The 24,918-nt window shown below is 35.3% G+C and overlaps 1 protein-coding gene and 1 long non-coding RNA gene across 3 annotated transcripts in view; one reads left to right on the top strand and one right to left on the bottom strand.

Annotated features, from left to right (window-relative positions):
• LOC106667003 overlaps nucleotides 1-14,784 on the bottom strand; it is an 89,984-nt gene extending 75,200 nt beyond the window's left edge. The window contains exon 1 of the long non-coding RNA XR_001340508.2: nucleotides 14,617-14,784. This is a non-coding gene — a long non-coding RNA (uncharacterized LOC106667003). The remainder of the gene's footprint in view (nucleotides 1-14,616) is intronic.
• A 401-nt stretch (nucleotides 14,785-15,185) lies between these two features.
• Nucleotides 15,186-22,265, top strand: LOC106673943 (metallophosphoesterase domain-containing protein 1). Of its 2 annotated transcripts, XM_024224754.1 has the most exons (6): nucleotides 15,186-15,425; nucleotides 16,139-16,283; nucleotides 20,118-20,358; nucleotides 21,661-21,732; nucleotides 21,797-22,023; nucleotides 22,079-22,265. In XM_024224754.1, exons 1-6 carry the CDS (start codon nucleotides 15,303-15,305, stop codon nucleotides 22,201-22,203), a joined length of 933 nt encoding a protein of 310 aa, XP_024080522.1. In that variant the 5' UTR covers nucleotides 15,186-15,302; the 3' UTR covers nucleotides 22,204-22,265. The 2 variants fall into 2 exon arrangements, with proteins under 2 accessions (XP_024080522.1, XP_014261829.1); XM_014406343.2 differs by lacking the exon at nucleotides 21,661-21,732 and having other exon boundaries at nucleotides 15,190-15,425; nucleotides 22,079-22,264.
• The last annotated feature ends 2,653 nt before the right edge of the window (nucleotides 22,266-24,918 follow it).

Raw genomic sequence — 24,918 nt, 5'->3', positions numbered from 1 at the left:
ACCTTTGCTTCAATGAGCGGTGTGTATATAAGAAAGAATGTATTTAAGAATTAGTGAGAATGAATGTTCAAGTTTAAAACTTGTTTGTTGAAGCTGAGATGACCTAAGAGTTTATAGCTCTATAGCTTAATTTTGATGGACTGGACAAGACTGAGTTCCAGTACCACCAAGGACTGCCAACAACTTATGTGATTCTCTCCTGCTGTGTGCAGTTTAAATTGACATTTCAAAAATTTTGAACGAAAGATTTGAACGGAATGAATGAGATGAATCCTCGCGTGATTCCGACACCAGTAACGAATAAGTGACATTAATAAGATGGCAAAAAATCTAATGAAAAGGTATCTTTTGAGTGTTTTTTTGCTGATGTCATCATTTGCGCAAGGAGCGTAACCGCGACAGGTAGCAGGGATTCTGTACCCTTTCCAGCCGGGGGATGAACTCGAGTGGCAATTTTCCGTGCCACCTGCCCTTCCTCAAACCACTAAGGGAAATTAGCTGCGGATAATTTCGAGTTATGGACGTGGAAAAGGGGGCGGACGCCGCTTTGATCTGAGGGCTGCGGCCCAATGGATTTCTCCAATTTCGGGCCGGATGTCGATGCGATTCATCGGAATAATGGCCAAGGGATTCGTACTATTCTGCCCTTTTATACATCATTTTGAAATCTTATACAATTTTACTTTCATACAGTACACCCTCACATGTTCAAATAGGGTCGAGATCTAGAATGAACACTTTTTTTTATATTGGAAAGTGGAGAGGACTTCTACTTTTACGCCTGAATCAGAATTGAAGCGTGTGACCAGTTTTCTTTTCCATAATAAAGAATGAATGTTCTTAGTGAAATTTTTATTTTTAAAAAATCCCACCCAGGAAATGCAATACTTCATTATATTTTTACGTTAATGAAAATGTAATATTTGATTTAAAATAACGATGCAATTAACCAGCTTAATGATTGTCTAATTACCGAACAAAAGGCAAAAGGGAATGTTTTAAAAATTCTCACGGAACCTTTTCTCAGATATCTCAGAAGCTGTAAAACAAATTTATGTGTATGTTATTATTTATATATTTATATATAAATATGTTATTATTTATATATTTATATGTATTTCTTACAGTTCCTACCATTTGATGAAAGATACGATTTTGTTTGAATTATTTGACCATTTTGACTAATAATTAATATATTCACACAAATCTCTATCCCTATCAATCAGCCCTTCCTTTTTAGGTAAACACTTGAAGTTTAAGATAGCTATAAATTATTCGCCGAAGGCTACGGCTAAATCATTGGTCTCGTTAAGCAAGAAGTTAAGGTTTTTTATTAAAATTATGTATTTATAGTATATCATGAAGTTTGAATTTTTTTACCTGAAAAGGGTAAATTTGCCTGCTTTTCAATCTGCAAACATTACCCCTTGTTACCCAGTAGTATTGTATTGTAGCAGTTGTTTCCCTGCTTATTGAACACCCGCATATTTCAAAACGGACCATTGTACCGATGTAGCAGAAGAGCACTTTTCTCTATTGACCAATTTCCCTCGGAGAAAAGCAGTTTTTCGAATATTATCCAATAGGGTAATAGGTCGTGAAGGAATACAAAGGTGTGCGGCCTGGGAGACGGGCATTCACGAAATGCCGGTCTAAACGGCATTTACAGGGTATACCGAAGTAATGAACTATGATGAGTGGTATGGCCTGTGATGTACGATCCTTAGCCATCGAGGTAGATATTTATCGTGGTTGTGAATTTGGCGCAGGAGCCGTGGGAAAGGATCGGAATGAGAAATTAATAAGCATCCGTCTGTTTAATTCGGGTTTAAGGGTCGTGCTCTGTAAGGGCTACTGGGATATTCTTTATTTTGAAAGCGTGGCTTATCAAGGGGGATTTGTACTGGGATCGTGGGATGAGAAGAACATTTTTAATCGCTGGTTCTTATACATACAATTTTGTGGGGGTTTTATGGATTGGAAGCTTGCAAAAAGCGTAGGTAGCTTCGCCAAAACCAATACCATGGCACATCGGAAAAATTTTCCTTCTATCGACACTGAGAGGCAAAAAGTGGCTTCTCTCGTTATTTAGTAAATGCTAAAAATCGTTGTAATTTTTATTTTTTTGCTGTTTACTGAATATTTTTAAAGAAAAATATATAACATAAAAAAATAATAAAAAATTAAACTGAGTAAAGCAATTTTACCAACATTGTTCTATGGAAACAATGGAAAAAATATTCAATTCAGTTCGGAGTATTTCCTACTCTTGCGAGGATTACCGCTTGCATTCGACGTGGCATCGATTTTGAGGTTTTGAAATTAGTGCTGTGAAATATTTTCATACTCCTCCAACAGCGCCAGTATTAATTCCTTGCAAATACTCTGGCATCACAGGGCGATTTACCCTCTTTGACAACTCGTCCCAAAGGTGTTCGATAGGCACTACATGCTGGCCACTCCAGCCATTGAATTGAAGCCCCTACCAAGTAGCCACCAACGATCCTAGCTGTGTGGGTCTTGCATTGACATGCATAAAAATAAAACCGTCGCTAATTAGTGGCATATAAGGAACAAATTCTTCTGATTACACATCGTCAATGTATCACGCTGCTGTTAGAAAACCGTCGATAAAGATCAGGTTTGTGCGACCTTCCATTGGTGCCTACCCAAACCATAGCAATACTACCTCCATAGCTTCTCCGGAGTGAAAATATTGAAAATGTATCGCTCTCCTGTACTTCTCCAAAACCTCTCTCGGCAGTCAGAAAACCTCAGACAAAACCTTGACTCCTTCAAAAACAAACGTTTAGACCAACTTGCCAGTTAATGTGATTTTTTGCTAAACCTAATCGAACTGATTTGGGCCTTGGGCCTTGTGGCCTGGACCAGAGGCAGACTTTCTCACATGTAATCCAGTTTCTAAAAGTCTTCTTCTTACAGTGCGTAAACTGTCATTAATATTTCTAACTTTTCGTTGCTTGATCTCAAAAGCAGTAGAATGTCGATTACGAAGTATATTCCAAACAATAAAACCATCATCTCTCTGAGATGTGACACGATGGCCACAGGGGTGGCCACTTTTTTTGCCTCTCAGTGAATATTTAAAATCACTAATTTCGTGGTCCGCTTCACCAATTAATATATTACAATTAATTAAGGTTTTTAGTTGAGATAAAAAAGTCAATGGCACGAGCGGGATTCGAACAGATACGCCGCTGCTCTACCACTTGAGCTATCCTGACCTCGATCCACTCGGACACCAACTTTCCATCTCAACCCCACATTTTGAATTTTCCCTCCTTTTTGCCATTTTTCCAAAGGAGGAAAATTCAAAAGGTGGGGTTCAGATGGGGAGTTGGTGTCCGAGTGTATCGAAGTCACGATAGCGCAAGTGGTAGAGCAGCGGCGTATTAAGCCGAAGATCGTGGGTTCGAATCCCGCTCGTGCCGTTGACTTTTTTATCTCAACTAAAAACCTTAATTAATTGTAATATATTTAAAATGTTTCATTATATGGTTTTTAACAATTACAATCCTAGTTGTATTTAGTATTATTTTTAACATTTAAAAAATTTTTATATGTATTACTGTTGTTAAAATTATTATTTCGAGACTTTTGTAAAATAATAACAGAGTTTATGACATATTTATATAAGTTGATTGTCTCCTGTCACCTTGGTCAGTCTCTTCTCAGGTTTAACATGATAGTCGGTGATGTGTTCTATGTTATACACCCAACATTGACCAGTGTATCGTTCGTAATCAAAAATCAAATTTGTATTTATTAAACGTATATTTTACGTTGGGGATAATTATCCTTTGAGAAATTAAGTAGTAATGCTTATTAAAAGGGGCAACGTTTCTGTAAGCACCATATCTGTCAGCATTTACAGAACCAGAAAAATCTTAATTAAACTTTAGACAAGAAACTTGTAAAGCTTTTTTGCTTAGTGATTTTGTATTGGCTGCACTTAAGGTTAGTGTTACAAAATATCTTATAGGACTTTAAATGCTTTTTCCATTGGTGTAATCAAAATTACAGTAGAATTAACATTTTATGAGATGTAAGAAATTTTATGGAATAAATCACGATCTCCAAATAATAATTTATGGAATAAAGTTGTGAAAGGTTGAAGTAATCCGAAAAGTGAAATATCTCGAATACAAACGACAATCTGACTTTGGATAAAAGAGATTTTTTGGTCTAATTTGATTGTGTTGAAGCGTTGACACCGTGTAAGTAGCCAAGGAATGATATCCTTCATTCATGTGAGGATGATCAAGCATTTGTTCTGCATTTGCCAGACACATACCCGGTCTTTAGCTCGAAAGTAGATGTTTGAAGTAGATTCATCTTTGAATTTAAATCTCAATATTTCGATTATTTTGTTTTTTTCATCGATTTCTATTATAAAAAAACAAATTTAAATTTTTTACACTATAAATCACTGAATACTAATATAAATGTTTGTCACAAGTTCTTTAATTCCGTGTGAAAAGATTTGTTTACTTCTTCGGGCTGTTGTTTATAATGACAGATTCATAAGATTAACGTTCTTCCCATCAACAAGATTTGTTTATCCGCTTTCTGAACGCTAATGTTTAGGCGAATCTATTATAAACACATTTTAGTGGTAATAATGATATTGACTTAGACTGGAAACTACTAAGACATGGAAGAATGATACTACTACAATATGACAATGATTTATGAGGCTTCAAAATTTAAAGATTTAAGAGAACAAATTTGATAAAGAACAGAGCGGATCATCAAAATGCTTTAACAACGCAGCCGGCACAATTTGAAATAACTTAAATAAAAGTGCACTTGGAAAAATAAACACGTCCTATTTTTGTTTCAAGTAGAAACGAGATATGTATTTGTGCACCGTGGGTGTTCTGAGCAATTGTTCGATAGAGATAGAGCACAAAGGTTTCAAATCGCTGATCCAACGGTTCATGGCGATAAATTAAAATAACAAAAAGCCAATAGTTCACGTCCTGGTGTGAACGCATGCTTCATAAATTTGATCCCATGACCACAAGTTTTGCCTAATTGACATTGGAAGAAATTGGGTGAAAAAGAAAACTACATAAAAAAATTGCCAAATATAAAAATCAATGACGTGCAGATGAAGAATGTAGTTTATTTAATAGATTTGTAATTATTTAATAAAAATTTATTGAATTTATGAAAAATTCTGACCATTCCAAAAAAGATGGTTACATGAGTTTAATTATTTATTAATTTTAAAATACATATTATCTAAACAGTGACCTAAAAAATACGAATTAATGTTTTTACCGAGTGCTCTTCTGAGCTAGTTATACATTCCATAGAAACATTATCATCACGCAATGTATCAGAACTATTTTTTACAAACGTTAATTTAATTTTGTATTGTGCTTTCCGATGAATTTAGTTATATTTTTCTGTATTGATTCTCATCTTTTATATGAAACAAAACTTAAAAGATAACACTGATAACCATTGACGCGAGCAGATATGAACGGACAGCAGAAAGAAACAAGAAAAATATTCCCATTCTATCGTCTAATAGATTTATTTTATAGAAGTCCTTAAACCTCGTAATTCCCCACTTCTGCCCTGGAAATCTTCCTGAAGCTGCTAAAGTGCTAACTACTACACACTTCATCCGTGGGGAGGCTAGAGCACAACTCGCAGGTAACGCAGAGGCAGGCTCTAGCCTCCCTGCATAAAATGGAGAAATTAAAGCTTCGGAAGATCTTAAGGAGGACAAGGGTCTGTGGATCCATTACATGATCCAAAAATGAAGAATTGATGAGAAATTTCACATGAAAATAGCGAATAGAGCAGACTGGAGAAAGGGATCCCATCTGTATCTGGCATACAATTCTAAAACCGAGTATGAATATACTGATATCTATGAACTAATCCAAGGACTAGAATTCATATAAACCTTGAAAGCTTGTCTATTGAACACTGTGGAATCCAAAATCTGAGTATTGTCAACTAAAGAATAGTCTTCTACTCGGACAGCAAAGTTTAACTAAAGATATCTACTTCATTCGATAGTAAAGTCTACACTAGTTTGGAATTGAATCAAGGACCTGTCAGACATTGGGAACAAAATTATTCTTGTTTGGGTACAACGGCAAATAGAAAAGATGGTTAGGGATGGACAACGAGGATGTAACTTAAACTGGTCAAAGAAAGATCAATCAGGACACTATCGGCCCTGAACTCCAGATCCATCAGATACTCCATCCAGTAGATCCATAAGACAGTTTAAGACTAATTCGGTTAACTGAGAATGTATTCCTGGTTAAAGACATGTGAAGAAATTCATCGCAGAAACTGACGGCAGGAGTAATAAACCTAGGACGAGTTGGACTAGAATGATAGTAAGACTGCGGTAGCATATTTATTGACTTGGAGAAGCAGAAACAAGTCTATGAAGATTTTTCCAGAAGGGAAAGAAACAGAATATCGTCTGTTGATGCGAAAGCCTATAAAGACACAGATTCTTAATTCAGGTAGAGGAAAAAGCTCGATAAATAGATACAAGAGCTCTTAATACAGCATTTTACCAGGTTATCGAGAAATAATAATTGTTTTCTCCAATCCTCATGTAAATTTTCGAACACTTATCTTTTGTTTTTGATTTTAATATCGGCTAAAAGTGGAAAACTGCGAGATACCAAAGGTACTATAGACAGCTTTGGTGTTTGGCTTCTGAAAAATCACTATTTGTAAAAACATAATATGAGAAAGAGGCTGTGAGAATATTTCATCGGACAAGGCTTGATGTGAAATTAAACATGTCTTGTTCAGAAATGTCAATCCTGAATTGGAATTCATCGCCTTCGATTATGATCAATGAATTATGAATTTACAACTTACATATCCTAAATTGAGCAAAACTGAGAGTAAATATAAGTTAAATATAAAAGAACAAACAAGATCTTTCTTGGTACTTTAACTTCTGGGCCGAAGAAAATAATGTCAAGACAAAGACAACTGACCATGATCGTTGGGAAAACGATCATTCTGACAAAGGCTGTTTTGTGATACCCCTTTCCTTTATATCCGAGAGATAAATTGGCTTGTAACAACTCGTATAGGACAATAGTCCTGGATTCACGTGAAACACCTACTAACCGCTATATACATCGTGTGCCGTATTATCATGAAAATGGAGTTGTAAACGTTTTAGAGCTTCAATTGGCGTGGTTTATTTACGAACGGAAAAGTGTCAAACAATGCCGGGATTTGGCTCTCGGTGAGAAAGAAAGGGACTGTTGAGTCAAAGAATTATCACATGAATGGGGTCGGCGATGGAATGTCCTCGGTAAACACAGACGCGCCCTTAACACGACGCGGCACTGTGTGTGACTTGGCCATAAAGAAATATTTTAGGATCACTTTGTTTACTCGACACCCAAAGAGAGAACAAATAACGAAGCTTTTAAGAAAGAACCTGCCAGGGAGGCGACGGGCAGATTGCTCTTCAAATGGTTGTTTAAGAATAAAGGGACAAAAGGTAGTTAAGTCAACATAAGGGCTCTGTTGATTAATAGGTGTATCATCTGACTCCTTATAGAAAAAATAAACGTGCTCCAATGATTTTACCAAAGTTAGGACTATAATTTTATAAAACAGTTGTTTTCAACAGACGAAACATTGGTACAATGAGAAAAAACCTTTTTTTTTCTTTAAAACTTTGTTTTCTTCCTTTTCAAAAGTTTTACGTAATTTATTCTAAGGAATTATATTATTTATATCGTAGATTCGAGAAGGGCAATGGCAGAGGAGAGAGACGGATATCACGGAGAGTCGATTATTCGTCAGGATTGGCTTTTCTTCCGAATCTGTCATTAGGGCGTTAAAACAACTAATCCAGGTCTTCACATTTCCAAACAACGTTTATTAACTAAAATTCACAAAAGAGGTATCTCAGCCGAAGCCAAACACTCCTCCTCCAAAGCTCACTCACTCCGTAGGGACTGTAACTGTAGTTGTAACTGACTCGTGACCAACTGACCGGTGTCCCTCAACTGTTCCATATTCGTGTCTACCCTTGTGTAGCACCGGCTACTGCAACCCTCCCCTTGGCAGTTACACCCTCTGGCTTCGCTATTTTGCATTTCTAGAGCTTCACTTTGGAGGGGATTCTCAAGTCCAAGGAAGACACGGAATGAGTTACTTCGGTTTTTCTATATCCTCATTCTAATTTCAATAATCTTTTTAATTATTAATTAGTTATATAACTAATAAGCTATACAAAGAAATGGTGTTCTCCCGACAAATTCTACACTTTGTCGATTAGTTTAGATTAAAAAATGAAGGGGGTTTTGTATTGCCCCCTTAAAAAGGTGACCTAAAGTTCACTGGTAGATTCTAATTCTATAGATTTAGGGAAATCTGCTTCTTCTAAAAAAAATTTCTTAGACTGTTTCAAACTTCTAAAAAAATGAAATTTTTCAGACAACACATGTATTGGGTTGTCCGGAAAATAATGCAGGATTTTGGTATTAAACAAAAAAAAAGAAACTAGTTACTTTAAAGCAATGTTCTTTAATCAAAATANACAAATGAGTAATCCTGTAAACGTAAACAGAATATTTTATATAGATTTTTTTTAATGAAAACTTAAAATCCTGCATTATTTTCCGGACAACCCGATATTTTATTCGAACATCTCAATTTATGTTCAAAAAGTTTCTCCACATAAGTCGCGAACCCGAATGGAACCCATTTTGTGAGAGAGGGTGTAAAAAGTGGGCAAGACAAATGGGATTTTGGATAACAATTAAAATCCGGATTCCACGGCGTACTTGTGCGGGCCGGAACGTGCCCAAGGGCTCATTTACTTCTTCACTATGCACCTATGTTAACATTGTGAGCCGAGCGGAGCTAATCTATTTGGGGCCCACGTCTCCTTTCTTCGTGAGAGGAAGAAAAAGGCGGCTCGTGACATTATATGAGAGGAGGCCGGCGGACGCGGAGAAAGAGGAAAAAATTAGGGAATAAAAACAAGTACAGGGGCAATTTTTCAATGAAAATTACACTTTTTCTTTCGCATTCCACCGCCACTTTGATATTTACATGTACACAAATAACGTGAATCCTTCTTAGATCGAAATCCGCACTTTAGCAACAAAAAAAGACTTCCTTAAAAAAATATCTACTAGCAATAAGTTTGATCGTATAAAAATTCATACGAAATGTGTTAGTTTTAATTTGAGGACTACATCTTTCTAGAAGGACCATCGAGCTTGACCTTTATAAAGGGTTTTTAGAATCGAGACCACTATATGCCAGGGTAATTCAAGGGTAAGTTTTGGTCCTGTTACTGTATATGACGTGTATATCATACTGAAGAATGCTGTTCTTAGCATGCTTGATATGCAAGGTGATGAACCTGCAGTTTGTTAATCTACTGGATGATCAGTCAGCCCACTCTTTCTTCATCAGATAGTTCTCTATCAGACCAGAATAATGCGTAACGATCGAATTCATCAAGTTTTATCTTCATAATTTAATGTACCTTCATAATGTAAGTACCGAATTGCGATTTGGCCAACAATAGTCTGAAGAATTATGGCGTGTAAAATGAATACAATAACGGGCCTAAAACGTTCCCTTCAAACACCAATACAACGAGGGTCGAATTAATCAGATTCCTTAACCTTCGCAAGATACATATCTGACACTGCATGTGCCGAATTGCGATTTGGGCGTCATGAAGTCCATACTTCTGGTGGTACAGTAACGGGCCTAAATGCAATGACCATAGAGAGATCAAACTGTGTGACAAGTGTGTCTTTCTTCCTGAAAGAGAAACGTCTAGACTACCTATACTATACAGAAAGTATACTTACCAAAATACTTAAATTCAAAAATAAACACATCGGCAATAAAATATCCCTTATAAAACTACCAAAAATTTACCCTTTTTTAAAAATTAACTAAAGAAGGATGAATCTACCGTCAAGATATCACCACTAAGTTAGAGATCAGTCATACCGTCATAATGAATGTATCCCTTATCTCTAAATTACTGGTGAAAGCTTAACTAATTTAAATTCCCGAATTGTCATTTAGCCAATTAATATTTAATGTACGGGCCTAAAACCTACCCTTGTATTACCCCAGCAAGTAATATCCTTAATTCCTTAAACCTTAGTCTGGAAGTCTCATTTTTGAGGAAAAGTCCTATTAGAAAGGTCAAACTCGATAATCCTAAGTGTGTCGTTCTTCTAAAGAGTAAACGTACGACATTTATTTCAAGTGGAAACTTGAATAAACATTCTTCTGTTTGTAGTAAGAGCGTGCACTTTTCCTTTTTTTCCCTACATAAACTACAATCGTCTTATTCGAGGTGTGCTGCACCGTAAAGGAAACGATTCCCGGTGGTGCTGTAAAAAAGGGGCTGCCACCTCGGATTGTCCGACCGTGAAGTATGTCTTTTTGTGTACGAGAGCCGGCAAACTTATGATTATGGAGGCTGAAATCTCATTAATTTCTTCTCCCCCCTTGATGGCTTCTGTTTTTTTTTTAAACAGGCTAACTTCCTTTTTTGGTGCCGTGATGCTGTCTTGTAGAAATTGAAAGTTCTTTATTTATTTTAAAACAAAATAACCTACTCTAATAAAATAAAACTGTGTTTTTATTCTGGCAGTTTGCAAAAAAAGTACGTAATTCGATAAAGGTAGAGCTTGTTAAATCTTGTTTGTTTGACACTATTAAATTATAACGTGAAACATCTGAAATCACAGTAAACAACATTTAAAACACTCACAGAAGCACAGCCCTTTTCGAATGCTTTGTCTAAATTCAGGTGGGTTCTAACGAGTTTTCACCGTTTTAGCAATTAGAACAAATTCATCAATATTTATGAATCTATTAACCGTATTATTATCGATTAGAAATTGTCTTTAGGAACCGAATGGGACTCGCGGTGGAAAAATAAAGACATGAAGGATGGCACGCGCTCAGGGCTGGCTATCTCGAATTCGTTTCTACAAAACCAATCGAAAAGTCAAGTGAAGTCAAACGGCTTATTAATATTCTACGAGCCGATGATTTTGTAATCAGGCACCCATCAAATACGAGCTGATTAACAAACAATGATTCATTTCAGGCCCGCGAGCTGGTTGATTTTTTTATTAATCCAGCGAGCTACTAGATTTACTTACAGAGATGTTCTGTGGTTGTTTCACGAATTTTTGGGTATAGCTTTTTTGCCCAATATGCTGACTAAATTTATAAATAGAGTAACTAACACAATTTTGACAAAGTCATCTGAAATGTAAAAGGCTAGCTTAATTTTTATATCTATATCTAATTATACTTTACACCAAGCACAAATTACAAATGAATACCAATACTCAAGGAGATTTATTTCATGAAAAGACTCGAAAAAGTAATAAATAAACAACAAAGGACAATATACTTAAAGCGAGCCCTTAACTCACTTTCACCCCATTGAAAAACAACCCCAGTACTGACCTCAATAGTATAAAAGACGTTCGACAAAGTGGTCCGACCAAACACACAAACTTGTATTCACATGAAACTATACAAAAGGACAGAAATACGTCGAGCTATATAGCCAAACGTTGAGACTTCAATCAGCGAGAAAAGGCGAACCAGAGTTGATCAATTTTTTTTTTTTTACCTAGACGACAGTTTGCATAATCAATGTTTATCTTCATTCCGGCTATTAAATTCCCCAATCAAGCAATCTCTTTATAATTTCTTATTTGTACAAAAAAAAAAAAAAAGATTTTTACAATGACAATTCGATCGTTTCACATTATTCTGGTCTCTTAGAGAAATGTCTGATGAAGAAAGGGTGGGCTGTCTGGTCATCCTGGTCCAGACACCAAACTGCATGTTCAACACCTCAAATACTAACAAATTTAACACTTCTTCATTTACTAACTTATGTAACAGACCCAAGTGAGTAAAACAACTCACAAATTCACCACTGAAGATGACGAAATTCCGAAACACGTCTGACAAACCAAAACACGAACCAGAATGATCGGAAACAACCAAATTATGAGTTCAGCAAGATGGACATCTACAAGATAACTGGGTCAGCATGATGCCTGTAATGAGAAGCTACAGATTCATAAATCGGCAGATCACAAGAAAAACTCTCAAGACGAATAATCTTATGAAATCCCCCTATTTCGTAAGCCCAATTTTATTTATAAAATCAAAAATAGAATATCCGATAATCCACAAGGCCGATTTAAAAGGCCTGGAACCACTCATATTTGGAAAGTGGGATTTTATGGAAATGTGATCTTTTCTGGAGCCAGAGGAAAGTTTGGCCGGAATAAAGGACATCATTCCTGACACCTAATGTGTCTAAGCCCTCTTTCGTTTAGCCTAAATCCCTCTCTTTTATCCCACCGTAGGAACGTCTCGAAAAAGGATAAAGGGGCCTCATTACATATGGAGTCGGACTTAAGTCAACTCGTTCCGTAAATCACAATGAAAAAATGTAGAATGAAAAGGTCAGGACCATATTTAACTGAGCTATGCAAAAATCCATCCTACTACAGCTGAAAACTCAAACCATATGGAAAATTATCGTGTCAAAATTTAAGAAAGAAGTGGTTTTTATTAAACATTGTGTGTCTATTTTATAAGGTCATGTAAAAATATGTAATGTATTGTGTGGTATTTGACTTTCTTGATCACTCGCACGATAAGCACGACAGTCCAGACTTAATACTTAGTAGATATTAAAAATAAAATAGTGCAGTATAAATAATTGTGTAAAATTTTCTATGGCTCTGAACACAAATAGATAAAAGGTGAAGCTAAACAAGTATTCATGATGAAAATAGCCTTGATTTGTTGCACAAATCCCCGAGATTACTCACAAGCCTGCTTCATTCAATAAGTTATTTTATGTAATTAATTAGTTATCTAGCAAATAAACAACAATAGACATAATTAAAAATTTAACAGTATTATTTTAAAAACCGACGAGCAGACTTTTAGGCCGCAAAACCCTCCGGTTTTGTGTTCAGATCCGGTCGAGGAGTGTAAGCGTGTAATTGTGTACTCCCTTTGTTGGTCGTATTAACACCTGACGTCCTTCCTTATCTCTAAGTACGTGAGAGAGGAAGGTGGGACCGGGGGATCGTCGACCCCCTTGGCCAAAGAGAAAACGCTAGAAACTTAAGGACGCCAAGGAAAGAAAACTAGAATGAAATAAAGTAGTACGGAATGTACTGTTTCCCCCCCAAAAAAAGAAACGCCGGTGCACTCCACGGTCGTTTTGTCGTTTGTCACGCCTTTTAGGACAGATCGAAGATTGAAACCTTTACAGGGCCGTCGGTGGCCCCAATGGATTAGGAGTTCTTCGCTGTAAGGTAAAGGTTTCGGGTTCGAATCCACCGGCCCTTCATTGTAACCCTTAATTGCGATATACTTACAAAAATAAATACAAGGGAGGGAGAAAGGAGAGAGGGGAGAGAGGGGAGGAGAGAGAGAGAGAGAGAGAGAGAGAGAGAGAGAGAGAGAGAGAGAGAGAGAGAGAGAGAGAGAGAGAGAGAGAGAGAGAGAGAGAGAGAGAGAGAGAGAGAGAGAGAGAGAGAGAGAGAGAGAGAGAGAGAGAGAGAGAGAGAGAGAGAGAGAGAGAGAGAGAGAGAGAGAGAGAGAGAGAGAGAGAGAGAGAGAGAGAGAGAGAGAGAGAGAGAGAGAGAGAGAGAGAGAGAGAGAGAGAGAGAGAGAGAGAGAGAGAGAGAGAGAGAGAGAGAGAGAGAGAGAGAGAGAGAGAGAGAGAGAGAGAGAGAGAGAGAGAGAGAGAGAGAGAGAGAGAGAGAGAGAGAGAGAGAGAGAGAGAGAGAGAGAGANAAGTGTTCAGGATATAAAGATGAGGAATAATGACAGAATGAGAGGAATAGACAGGAAGATGTATAAAGAGATAGAATGAAACTGATAAGAAAGAGAGTGTGTGTGTAAGAGAGAAGAGTGTGAGTATAAGAAGATGAAGAGGGAGAGAGAGCGAGAGTTGAAAATACAACAGATTGTCAATAGTGAGAGAGAAAAGGAAATAAAAAAATGGGGAAGTGTTCAAGAGATAAAGATGAGTAATAATGACAGAATGAGAGGAATAGATTGAAAGTGGTAAAGAGAGAGAGGGGGGGAGAGAGAATGAGAGAGAGAGTGTGTGTGAGTATAAGGAGAGAGAGAGTTGAAAATACAACAGAGTGTCAATAATGAGAGAGAGAAAAAGAAATAATAACAAAAAATGTGGAAGTGTTCAGGAGATAAAGATGAAGTTTGAGTGAGAGGGGGGGAGGGATCAGAGCAAAATGAGAAAATAAAGAAGGTTGGTGAGAAATTTGAATCTACATATTTTATCCGTGCATTTGGTGTAGTGTGTATGAGTTTGTATTTTAAGAGCTCGAATTATTGCAATACATGTAGAGATTGAGTTATAAAAACTCAGGACATGAAACAGCCGGACAAAACTAGAAACTGTGTGAAAAAATATTCAAACAGGCAGTTCATTTTTCAGATTTCATACTAATCACCATTCATTACGTTACATATAATATATCATACGTATCATATTTCAAATAGTCTTTTTATACGAACCAAATAAACTTGAATTCAACGGGAGAATTTTCACTTGACGAGAGCGAGCACAGAAATGTCAAGATGGAGACTATAACGCGGGGAATCGTGTGTGGTATCGATTTAGTAAAAAAGTTAAACAATCGATCTACAACCTTTCCCCCAATTTTTTGCTTAGTTCAATTTCTGTAGTAGATTGTATGGTCAATAAAGCGAGTTAAAAGTAAATTGCCCAATACTAGTGAGAATCTTCATACGTGCATACAGTGCCATCTAGTAAATATCAAGTTAAGTGTTTATTACATCCTCAATTTTATTCTCTAATTGACAAATGATAGTTAATAAAAATTTCAAGAAACTTCATAATATTTTTTGTTCATTTTTATAATTTAATTATTATTTATGTCTACTTTTCATTTTATTTTTTATTAATTGAACCTTTATCTCTTTTGATGTATTTTTTGTTCTCATGAGCAATAACAATTTTAAATCAAATCAAATTTGTTTGTTTAAGGTATAGAAATTAAAATAAATTTTAATTTTTTGTTTACTTCTTTAAAGCGGAAGAAGATAAGTATGGCATAAGTGATAATTGATAAGAGATAAGGTTGACGTACATGGGGAGGTAACTTCACTCAGGGTCGGTGCTAAGCCGGATTAACATAAATTTAAAAGTATGCAATATAAAAAGTAGCAGACCGTCTGTGATGAAGATTGATATCCATCCTCTAACGGACGACCCGAACAAGGCGTGGAAAGAACTTTCCCTGACGCAGAAAGTCATAAAAATCAATGTCCCACCGGTGCCTAAAAAGCCTTCGGGAAACAAGGTAAACATCCGAATAAGTCTCTTTAAGTTTACTCACTTGATAAGCACAGGTGTTGTCCTACTTCAAACTATAAACAGTAAAGACTTTATGAAACATAAGTTTAAAAATTTGAAGAATTGTTTGTAAGAACAAAAGTTACAATTTTTGCCTTCCCTTCATTAAACTTCATCAGCTCTAGGTATTGTTCTTGACCATCATCTCCTCACTTTACGTGCCAGTTTAATTTATTACCGTCATTTATGATGAATACACTGACAAATGTTCGACAAGTCACACAAGCTACATTGCCCGTGACGATCTGCATTAGTGTGACAATATTCTTACACAGTTACTTCTTGAAACACAATTTACAAGCAAAGGGTCATAAATATCATATTACAGATTAGGGTATGACTAAGTGCCATAAAGATTAATTCATCGATTAATCTTGACCAGCATTAGTGTGGCAATATCATTACACAGTTACTTCTGTCACACAATTTACAAGCAAAGGGTCAATCATGTAAATATCATATTACAGATTAGGGTATGACTAAGTGCCATAAAGATTAATTCATCGATTAATCTTTACAGCACTTTTGTATAAGTTAGTACAACATCTTACAAGTGATAATGGTAATATACTACCTTGTTGAATAACTCATCTTATTTAAACCCTTTTATTTAACAGTTTACTCTCAGGTATCAGTAATTTTATTTATTTTAATTCACAGTTGAGGATAGTATGTATGAGTGACACGCACTCACTGACCTCTCATATTAGATTTAAAATTCCCGATGGAGACATTTTCATCCATGCTGGAGATTTTACAAGGTGTGGTGCTGAGGGCGAAGTGCTTGATTTTAATAAGTGGATTGGTAAGATAAAACTTTAACTTCTTAAGACTAAATACACTCAATAACAAAAAAACATGGACCTTCGGATTTATATGTGTATATAGTTAGACAGAAAATACTCTGTTTTACAATTTTGTACACATCAATGTTAGTATTGAATTTAAACAATAATAGTAACACATACAAATTAAATAAATTTTATAATTAATAAGTTATATTTATGCTAACACATACAAATTAAATAAATTTTATAATTAATAAGTTATATAAATACGTCCAATAGTTTATAAATATTTAATTAATATTATATATTAGTATTGAATGTAAACAGTAATACTAACACATTCAAATTAAATACATTTTATAATTAATAAATTAAATATAAATACTAATGTGTAGTATTTAGTGACCGTTAATTAATGGTTATTTGGAGATCTTGAGATGCTGCCTTGTGTGATGTAGTTTTAGAAAAACATTTCCTTTATTGTGTGTTTTGATCTTTATTTATATCATCGTCAGGGCCGGGATTGACAAACAGTTGGATTATACAAATACATGTAAGATGTAAAAGTATAATAATATGCAACGCAACTCAGATAGATTAAGACCAATAAAATTTTGTTCCTTTAAATTAAAATATACTACGTGAATTATATAGGTATTTAAACAACAAGAAATTAACTGAGGATTAAGCACAGCATAAGCATTTGGTTCTATGCTGCTCTTTTATTGCAGATAACAAAGCTGAAAAGAGGTCTGGCCATTTATCAAGGGTGGTTAGCGTATAGTTGGGTTTTGGTATAGATATAGCCATTATGCATCCCAGGAAATCTTGGACCTTATGATTTCTAACACTGTTATTTTCACTAGCCTGGAATCTGAAAGGTGTAAGATTTTAAGAATTAATGAGAAGTGAAGCTTTAAGGTGGGTATATATTACTGGTGATGTTTCTAAATAAATCAAATAATTTGGGTTTGGAATTGGTATGCAAATAAGTTACGGACCAAATATCTTAGAACCTTTTCTGTTGAATCAAATTGTTGATAGCCCCATACTTGGTAACCATAATTAAATTGAACGTTGAATACTTGATACTTCAGTTTTAATAGGATGACCTCTTGAGTGATGTAAAAAGGACCACTTCTTGTTGATTACAATCTTTGCTAATGAAACTTTTTTCTTCAAATGATTCGTCCACTTCAATTTGGGAATTAGGAGTATACTAAGATATTTATACTCATTAACCACCTCTATTCTTTCCCCTTTACAATACCAATGGGCTGAAGAATTAATTCCACCTCCTCTTCTGAACACCATAACCTTAGACTTTTTGAGGTGCACCATTAAATTCCGTTGGTCACAAAAAGCTTCAAGTAGCTTTATATTTTTTTGTAGACCATGTGCGGAGTGAGCCATTTGTATTGTAACATTCTCACACAACACTCAAATGATGGAAGGTCTTTGAGGAAACAGACTTAACAGGCAACCTTGCCTGATTTCACAATGAACTTGAAAATCTTCTGAGACCCCTTCACTCTCACAAACCCCTGACATCGACTAAGACAAAAGCGGTTTCAATAAAGTTAACATTTTAGTCGAAAAGCCCAAGTTATAAGTTTCAAAAAGAGACCTCTATCACACTACAAAGGCTGCTTTCAGACCCACATATAAGCAATAATTTTATTTTTTTTTAAATTTGGAATGGCCAATGTGGTATTAATTATGCTTGACAACATAAACAAGTTATCTATTGTCGACTAACTCTTTAAAAAACCCATTTGAAATTAGTTAAAAAGAGACTTTTTTACTGTAAAGGACTCAATGCTGGATAGGCGCAAGACATTCCCCTGTAATTATGTTGTTAACATTACCACTCTCGTATAGATGCAAAATGATAGATTTACTAAATGCAGTAGGAGTAAGGACATAAAAAAATGTTATGTTGGAAAATAGAAGATGGGAGGGGCGTCGGTGGCCGCAACGGTTTAGGTATTGACATGGCTCTCATCACTGTAAGGTAAAGGTCCCGGGTTCGAATCCAGCGGCCCTTCAAACACCGGCATCCCGAGGGTTGATATGACCTCTGCTGTTGCGAACCCTCATGGAAAAAAAATAGAAGATGGTCAAGGAATGGCGGAGGAGCATATAGATTTTGTATGGAATCCTGTAGGGACCTGGTGATTTGTTGTTTTTAAGGCTTTACTGAATTCAACTCTTGACAAAGTAAAAAGAATTCAGAAAAGAGTCAGTTGTTTGTTAAGGGCTCAGCAAAATAAATAAGGGTTTATTGTATTTCTTTGTTTATTTTCCATAATAACTAGGTGCAAAGATTAATAGTTAACATAAAGTGTAAACAAAACATTAATAAATTGTTGTTTACTTTCTCAGGGTGTTACTAATCCTTTTACATTCTTTAGATTAACAATAAATAAAATCAGTTCAATTTCATCCTTTCCACAGCCAACTTAAGTGAGCTAATTTTTAAATTGTTTTCTTTGATGAAACAATAAATTTGAGTAAAAAATGACGTCGTCACGATAGCTCATGTGGTTAGAGCATGTTGAGCCAAAGGTCATTGTTTCGAATCTTGCTTGTGGCACCAACTTTTTCATCTCAACCAAGACCTTACATAAAATGAATAATTAATTGAAAAAAAATTAAGTGTTAATTTCTTTTCTTAAAAGCATGGTTTTAAGCCGAGAATCATCCGGGCAGATGCTTTGGCCAATGAATCCATTACATAGCACAAATCATGGGTGTGCTACGCTTTACCATCCACGATGGTCTACAATGGTTTAGGGCCGCCAGAAGTCCATTGAAGAGAAGGTGAAGTCAACCGTGATGCATGATGGCTAGAACAAATTGTTTTGTCATTTAACGGCTTCCTTGATAGGTAGTCAACTCCAAACAGCCCATAATGTAAGGATGAGTTCTCAGTTCTCAGAAGGCTTCATGAGAATAGCTTAGTCTCTAGATGTCCCACATCAGGTTCAATCAAATCAGCATCTTGCTTGATACTTGAACAGTGATGGCTTTCTTAACCTAAGTTCAGTTTGTGGCAATCAGATGACCAGGACTTTGTGAGGGAAGACATAGAAAACACTTTGCTTTACCATGCCTGAGTGCCTTTTCAAAGAGTCGCGGTATGGGGTGGAATCAACGTCCATGCCTGTTCCGAACTGATCCTTATGCAGAATGGATTTTTGACATCACTAAGTTACATTGAGGAAGGTCTTCCAGAAACTGTGGTCCCATTTGTTCCATTTATTGGGAACAACTGCATGTTAATGCTCAACAGCATGTAGTGGCCAACCATTAGTTGGAAGATGTAGGGATTTAATTGGCCAGCGCGTTCTTCTAGCACAGATCCTATAGAACACTTATGGAACATGATAAAGAGTTGCTGAAGAATGGGATTCTGTTTCACAAGATGAAATTCAATCACTTATTTACTCAAGACTTACAGCCCTTTACAAGGCCAGAGGAGGTAATACGCATTCTTAAGAGCAAAACCAGACAAGATATCGAGATAAATTAATAATAATAAATTGCTAGTAAAATGTTAATCTATCACTAAATGATTTTCTGGTGTTTTGGTGAATTGTCTTTCAAACCATTATAATTAAATAATTTTTATTAAATCTCATGAATTTCTGATCTCATTTAATTTGGTTTACATTAAAATAAGTATGTTGTAATTAATATAATGATAAAAATACATATAGTTTAAATAAACAGCCAAATATGTGCATCTAGTTTTTGTCTTTAAGTGTATAAATTGACAATAATCTATGCAAAGATATTTACTTATATTTATTCCAACAATAAGACCATATTTCATCCACATTTTATAGGTAAGCTACCACACAAGTATAAAGTTGTTATAGCAGGCAACCATGAGCTGAGTTTTGACCAGACATTCACGCACCCGCTGAGCCCGAATCCGAGCAAATCCATACCGACACTCGGCATTCCAATGGCAAGCATATCTGATGCCATATCGACGACCAACATGAAGGACAAGCTTACAAACTGCCTGTACCTTCAAGATGAATCAGTAGTTATTGCAGGATTGAAGATATACGGATCTCCGTGGTAGGTGATTTATATCAGTATCGTGTCTTTTTATTCCATATTTGTACTCTTGGGACAATTTTAATTTTTGCTTATATGAGAATGGACAAGTGGCCGATCTCGCCCACTGTAATTAATTTCATTATTCTTGAAACCGTAAGGCCCAGAATTAGTCAAAAAGCTGGTTGAAAAGAAAAGAATTTGAAAAGGAAAGAAAAGATTGGTTGAAATAAACGGGAATTTAGTATGGGTTCAAGATGGGATAAACCACACTGGTCAAGTCAAACGTTTAGTTTGCTTCAGTCTGCTCCAGGAACAATCAACCATTGCCTGGTGTTTCATGAGTACCGATTGGCTTCATACATTACCAAACAAATGTAGCACGCATTTGTCCAAGTACCATGCCTCTATCTTTAAGAAATAACCAGCTGCTATTGATTAGGTTGTGGATCCAATGATACATTTTCTGCAGTCCAGAACAAAGCCAAAGGAGACGGAAAACCCCAAGTTGTCATTTTTTAAATTTAAATCCAGAAATAGATAAATTATCAGTGATAGAAAATGAATACTTAAGAGATAAGAAATGTATGATGTGACCCTTCGAATAATCTGGTAATAATAATCTGGTCAATAGGTCGCCCATCATTATAAACCTTAATGTTATCTCTTAAGATAATTTGAAAAAAAAATCCTTATCATTCAGTTACATTGTTATTATTATCAATCCTCTGCTCAGACACCTTTACTTCTGGAAATTTATCCTAAAACAGTTGTTGAGCTCTTTCCTGGTCAATGAACCATGGTCAATTTGTGACATATGATAATGTGCAAATTCTGATGACCATTTCATGAGTCTTGCTTTCCTCAGCATGGTTCCCTGATATGGCTTGGAGGAAGCACTAGCTTCAACACTGTCAGCTGAAGCCAATTTGGGTTGCTTGGATGCCCCTGTTCAGCATAGTCCAACTGGTAATTTCATCTACTGTCACTCCCAGCACCAGAAGTGCCACGACATCCTTTATGTAGCAGCCCTACGATTCTATTTTGTAATATTATCTACATTATAGATGGTTGCCTTTTAAGCGGAAATTTAAGGTTGGAAGAAGTAGAACTGGAACAATGATGGGAGGTGTAAAAGAAAAAAAATGGTAACAAGGTCAATGGACAGTTTCCCCATTTTTATTTTTTTTATTTTTATTTTTTTTTATTATACTTATATACTTTATTTTATACTTATATTCTATCTAAGCGACATTTTGGTCCTATTCTGCCCCTAGTTTGGAATTTTATTATCTTCATGTATATATTTTCTACTTTAAACAGCACTTTGTACAGCTTATATAGAAGGGGAACTCCAAACAAAATCGATATTCTTGTTACACACACGCCTCCACGGTGATTTCTGCTGTTCTATAGTTTGAGCAGGGTGTGTCTAAAATAATTGTTTGCATTTCTCCAGGCAGCCAGAATTCCACGGTTGGGCTTTTAACGTTCCAAGAGGACGCAAATGTTTAGAAAAATGGGACCTGATACCAGACGACACCGATATTCTCGTTACGCACACCCCTCCGATCGGGCATGGTGATCTCTGCTGCTCTGGAGTTCGAGCTGGGTGTGTTGAACTCTTGTCAACCGTGCAAAGACGTGTTAAACCCAAATATCACGTTTTCGGCCACATTCACGAAGGTACGTGGAAATTTATTAAACGATTTCCACCAGTTGTTTTATTTTTTTGATTCAGGCTATGGGATAACAACCGATGGCAGTGTGATATACGTCAACGCATCGACTTGTAACATCCAATACAACCCTGTAAACCCACCAATTGTATTTGATGTAGCAATACCAGAAGGGGCAAGATATTAATTGCATTTTTTTTAATACTTAATGCGACCATTGATAAAAAAAAAAGTGATATTTAATAATTCAAACAAATAAGTATTTAAAATTTTAAGTTGTTATAATTTATTTTAAATTTTTTTTTATAGATTTTATTTAAATTAATAATTGTCCAAGACTAAAAACTATATACCTTTGCATAATAAGAAATGTGATTAATACTATTAATGATAGTGTTGATTTAATCAACAACCAGGTTATTCTTCTAATTTTTAACTTCTACAAAACCTTTATTGCATAATTCAAACTCATAAGTGCATAATTTCTGTCATGAAATTTTAATTATTAAAACATCATTTCAGACAAATAGTTTTTTATGTTTCAGGAGCCGCCTGCTTCTAAATTGAATACATATAATTATTCTGCCATACTATGTCAATCATTTTCATATGTGAACAAGTGTTTAATTTGTTTTTCATTCCTCATAATTTACATCTTATCAAATTAACATCATAATATAGTTTAAAAAAAGAGCTTAGAAACAATGTATTGACAAATATAATAGCCCCTAATCATTCAACGTTCATTATACAAATTTGAAACTACACAGCTTCGTTTTACATCAGATAATTAGTAATGTCAATTTATTTTTATAACAAGTCAATTAGAAAAGAATATGATGATGTGATGAGTTGGCGGATTTTCTTTTCAGAGGTATGAACCGGGTGGGGTTTTTCAAACTCAGAGTGCACTCTGACCTTTAAGTAAGTCCCTCTCCAGAAATTGTAATAGGATGAATAAAGACCACCGTGTGTCAAATTGGTGGAAGCCAGTGAGTAAATTGATCAAAGTGGTTTCAGACCTGCAAGAGGAACAATTGTATGCTGAAGATCTGGTTGATAGAAAGGATAAGGCTTAGTTTAACCCCTTGAACTAATAGTGCTGTGATGATCTAGCAGCCAGATTTATTGCAGCAGCCACGACGGCCCCTCAGATGTTAAGGGTAGATTCCAAGCAGCAGCGATAACCTGGGATGAGGAAGTCTAGCTTAAATGCTACCACGAGGAAGACATGCTTGGTTTCAAGGCAGAAACTCTTAACTATCTATTCAGGGTTGTGCAATGCCTACCACCTTTTGCGAAGAAGAAAAGGTACGATTATTAGCTTTATTAGGCATTTCAGTAGAAGCAAGGTCATTCAAGGGGTTGGAGAAAACAGCAAGAGATGCCAAAAGCTGGAATTCTTCAAGATTTGCCCGACAGAAGCCAGACCAGGGGCAAATAAGTGATCTAGGAGTTGCAGGATGAAGTTGAGCTTCAAAGTAGACAACGTCCTAAGAGCAGCCCAACAGACATACACAAATCTGCCAACTCATCAATATATTACATCAATAAATCGACTAGCTATACAATAAAATTGACATACTTTATACCTCATAACTTTCCTCAACATTCCAGAAAATTTAAAAAAAAATATTTAGTATAGTTAAGGCCTAGACAATCATGTTAATAAAAAATTTCAAGTATCCCAATCAGTCAAAATGTAAAATATCCCCATGAATGAAATGAAGAAAATACAGTAACAAGTTCTATTGTTAGAAAAACAAGAAATCCGCCAATCACCTAAAATAACATACAGCTATGACAGTGAACAATAAACAAAACATTCAATTAATTAAGGTTTTTAGTTGAGATAAAAAGTCAATATCACGAGTGGGATTCGAACCCACAACCTTCAGCTTGATACACCGCTACTCTACCACTTGGTGACTTCGACCCACTCGGCCGTGAATTTAATAAACAAAACATAAACACTAACAAAATACTTAAGAATTATTTAGAAAAAAAGAAAATCACAAAACAAATATAAGAGAAACAGATGTACAAGAAAAACTCAAACTATTAAAAAAATAGGATCAACACCAATTGAACCAAGAACAAGTTTACAAATAAATATACACGCTGATCAAATATTTGTGCTTCATGAATATTGATAATACGAGGATCCAGAGTAGTGAAAAATAAAATGTTCATGTTTTCTATGCTTTCGTGTTAGCTTCTTGCAGACCTTTGAAAAATTTGTTGGGAATTAGTACAACATTGTAATTTATTGTTTATAATTCTTAAAATAAGAATTATATTTTTATAATTTTTTTATGCACCGTTTTGATACTGTAAACATTTATTAAAAATAAAATGCACTTTTAATAAGTTATTAAATATATTTTATATTTTTAATTTTTTTTTTAAATCAATAACCAGGACGTCCCATGATCAGTCTTGGGGTTAAAAGCTCAACAAAATGAGATTATTTTTATTTTTTTTTGGGGGGGGGGGTTCATTTATATGTTGAGACCTTTATCTTAATGTAATGAGTGTCATCACCTAAATCGTTGCAGCACCAACAACCCTAAGATTCAAGTTGCAAAAAAGCTAAATAGTCATTCCGGATCTAGAAAAAAGACCCAGAATAGGCCATATAAAGTTGACAAATATCTAATTTAGGAACAGGTTGCAGGTGGAATAAATCCTATTTTTTTGTACACTTTCAAGTATAATGTGATCAAGGGCTTGAGACATACTGTGGAATACTTAAGTCTTCTTGATAGCTTTTTCTAATACCCAAAAAAACCTCAGCATCGCAAACAGCCTTTCATGTGGATAAATGGCTGGTGTCTCATCATATTTATTTAAATAATTTGAGAATTGTGGAATCTTCAAGAAATCGTGGAACTATTCCTTG

This window comes from Cimex lectularius, unplaced genomic scaffold, assembly GCF_000648675.2.
Source record: "Cimex lectularius strain Harlan isolate CLEC.00 unplaced genomic scaffold, Clec_2.1 scaffold22, whole genome shotgun sequence".
Taxonomy (NCBI): domain Eukaryota; kingdom Metazoa; phylum Arthropoda; class Insecta; order Hemiptera; family Cimicidae; genus Cimex; species Cimex lectularius.
This window is presented reverse-complemented; position numbering and strand designations above follow the sequence as displayed.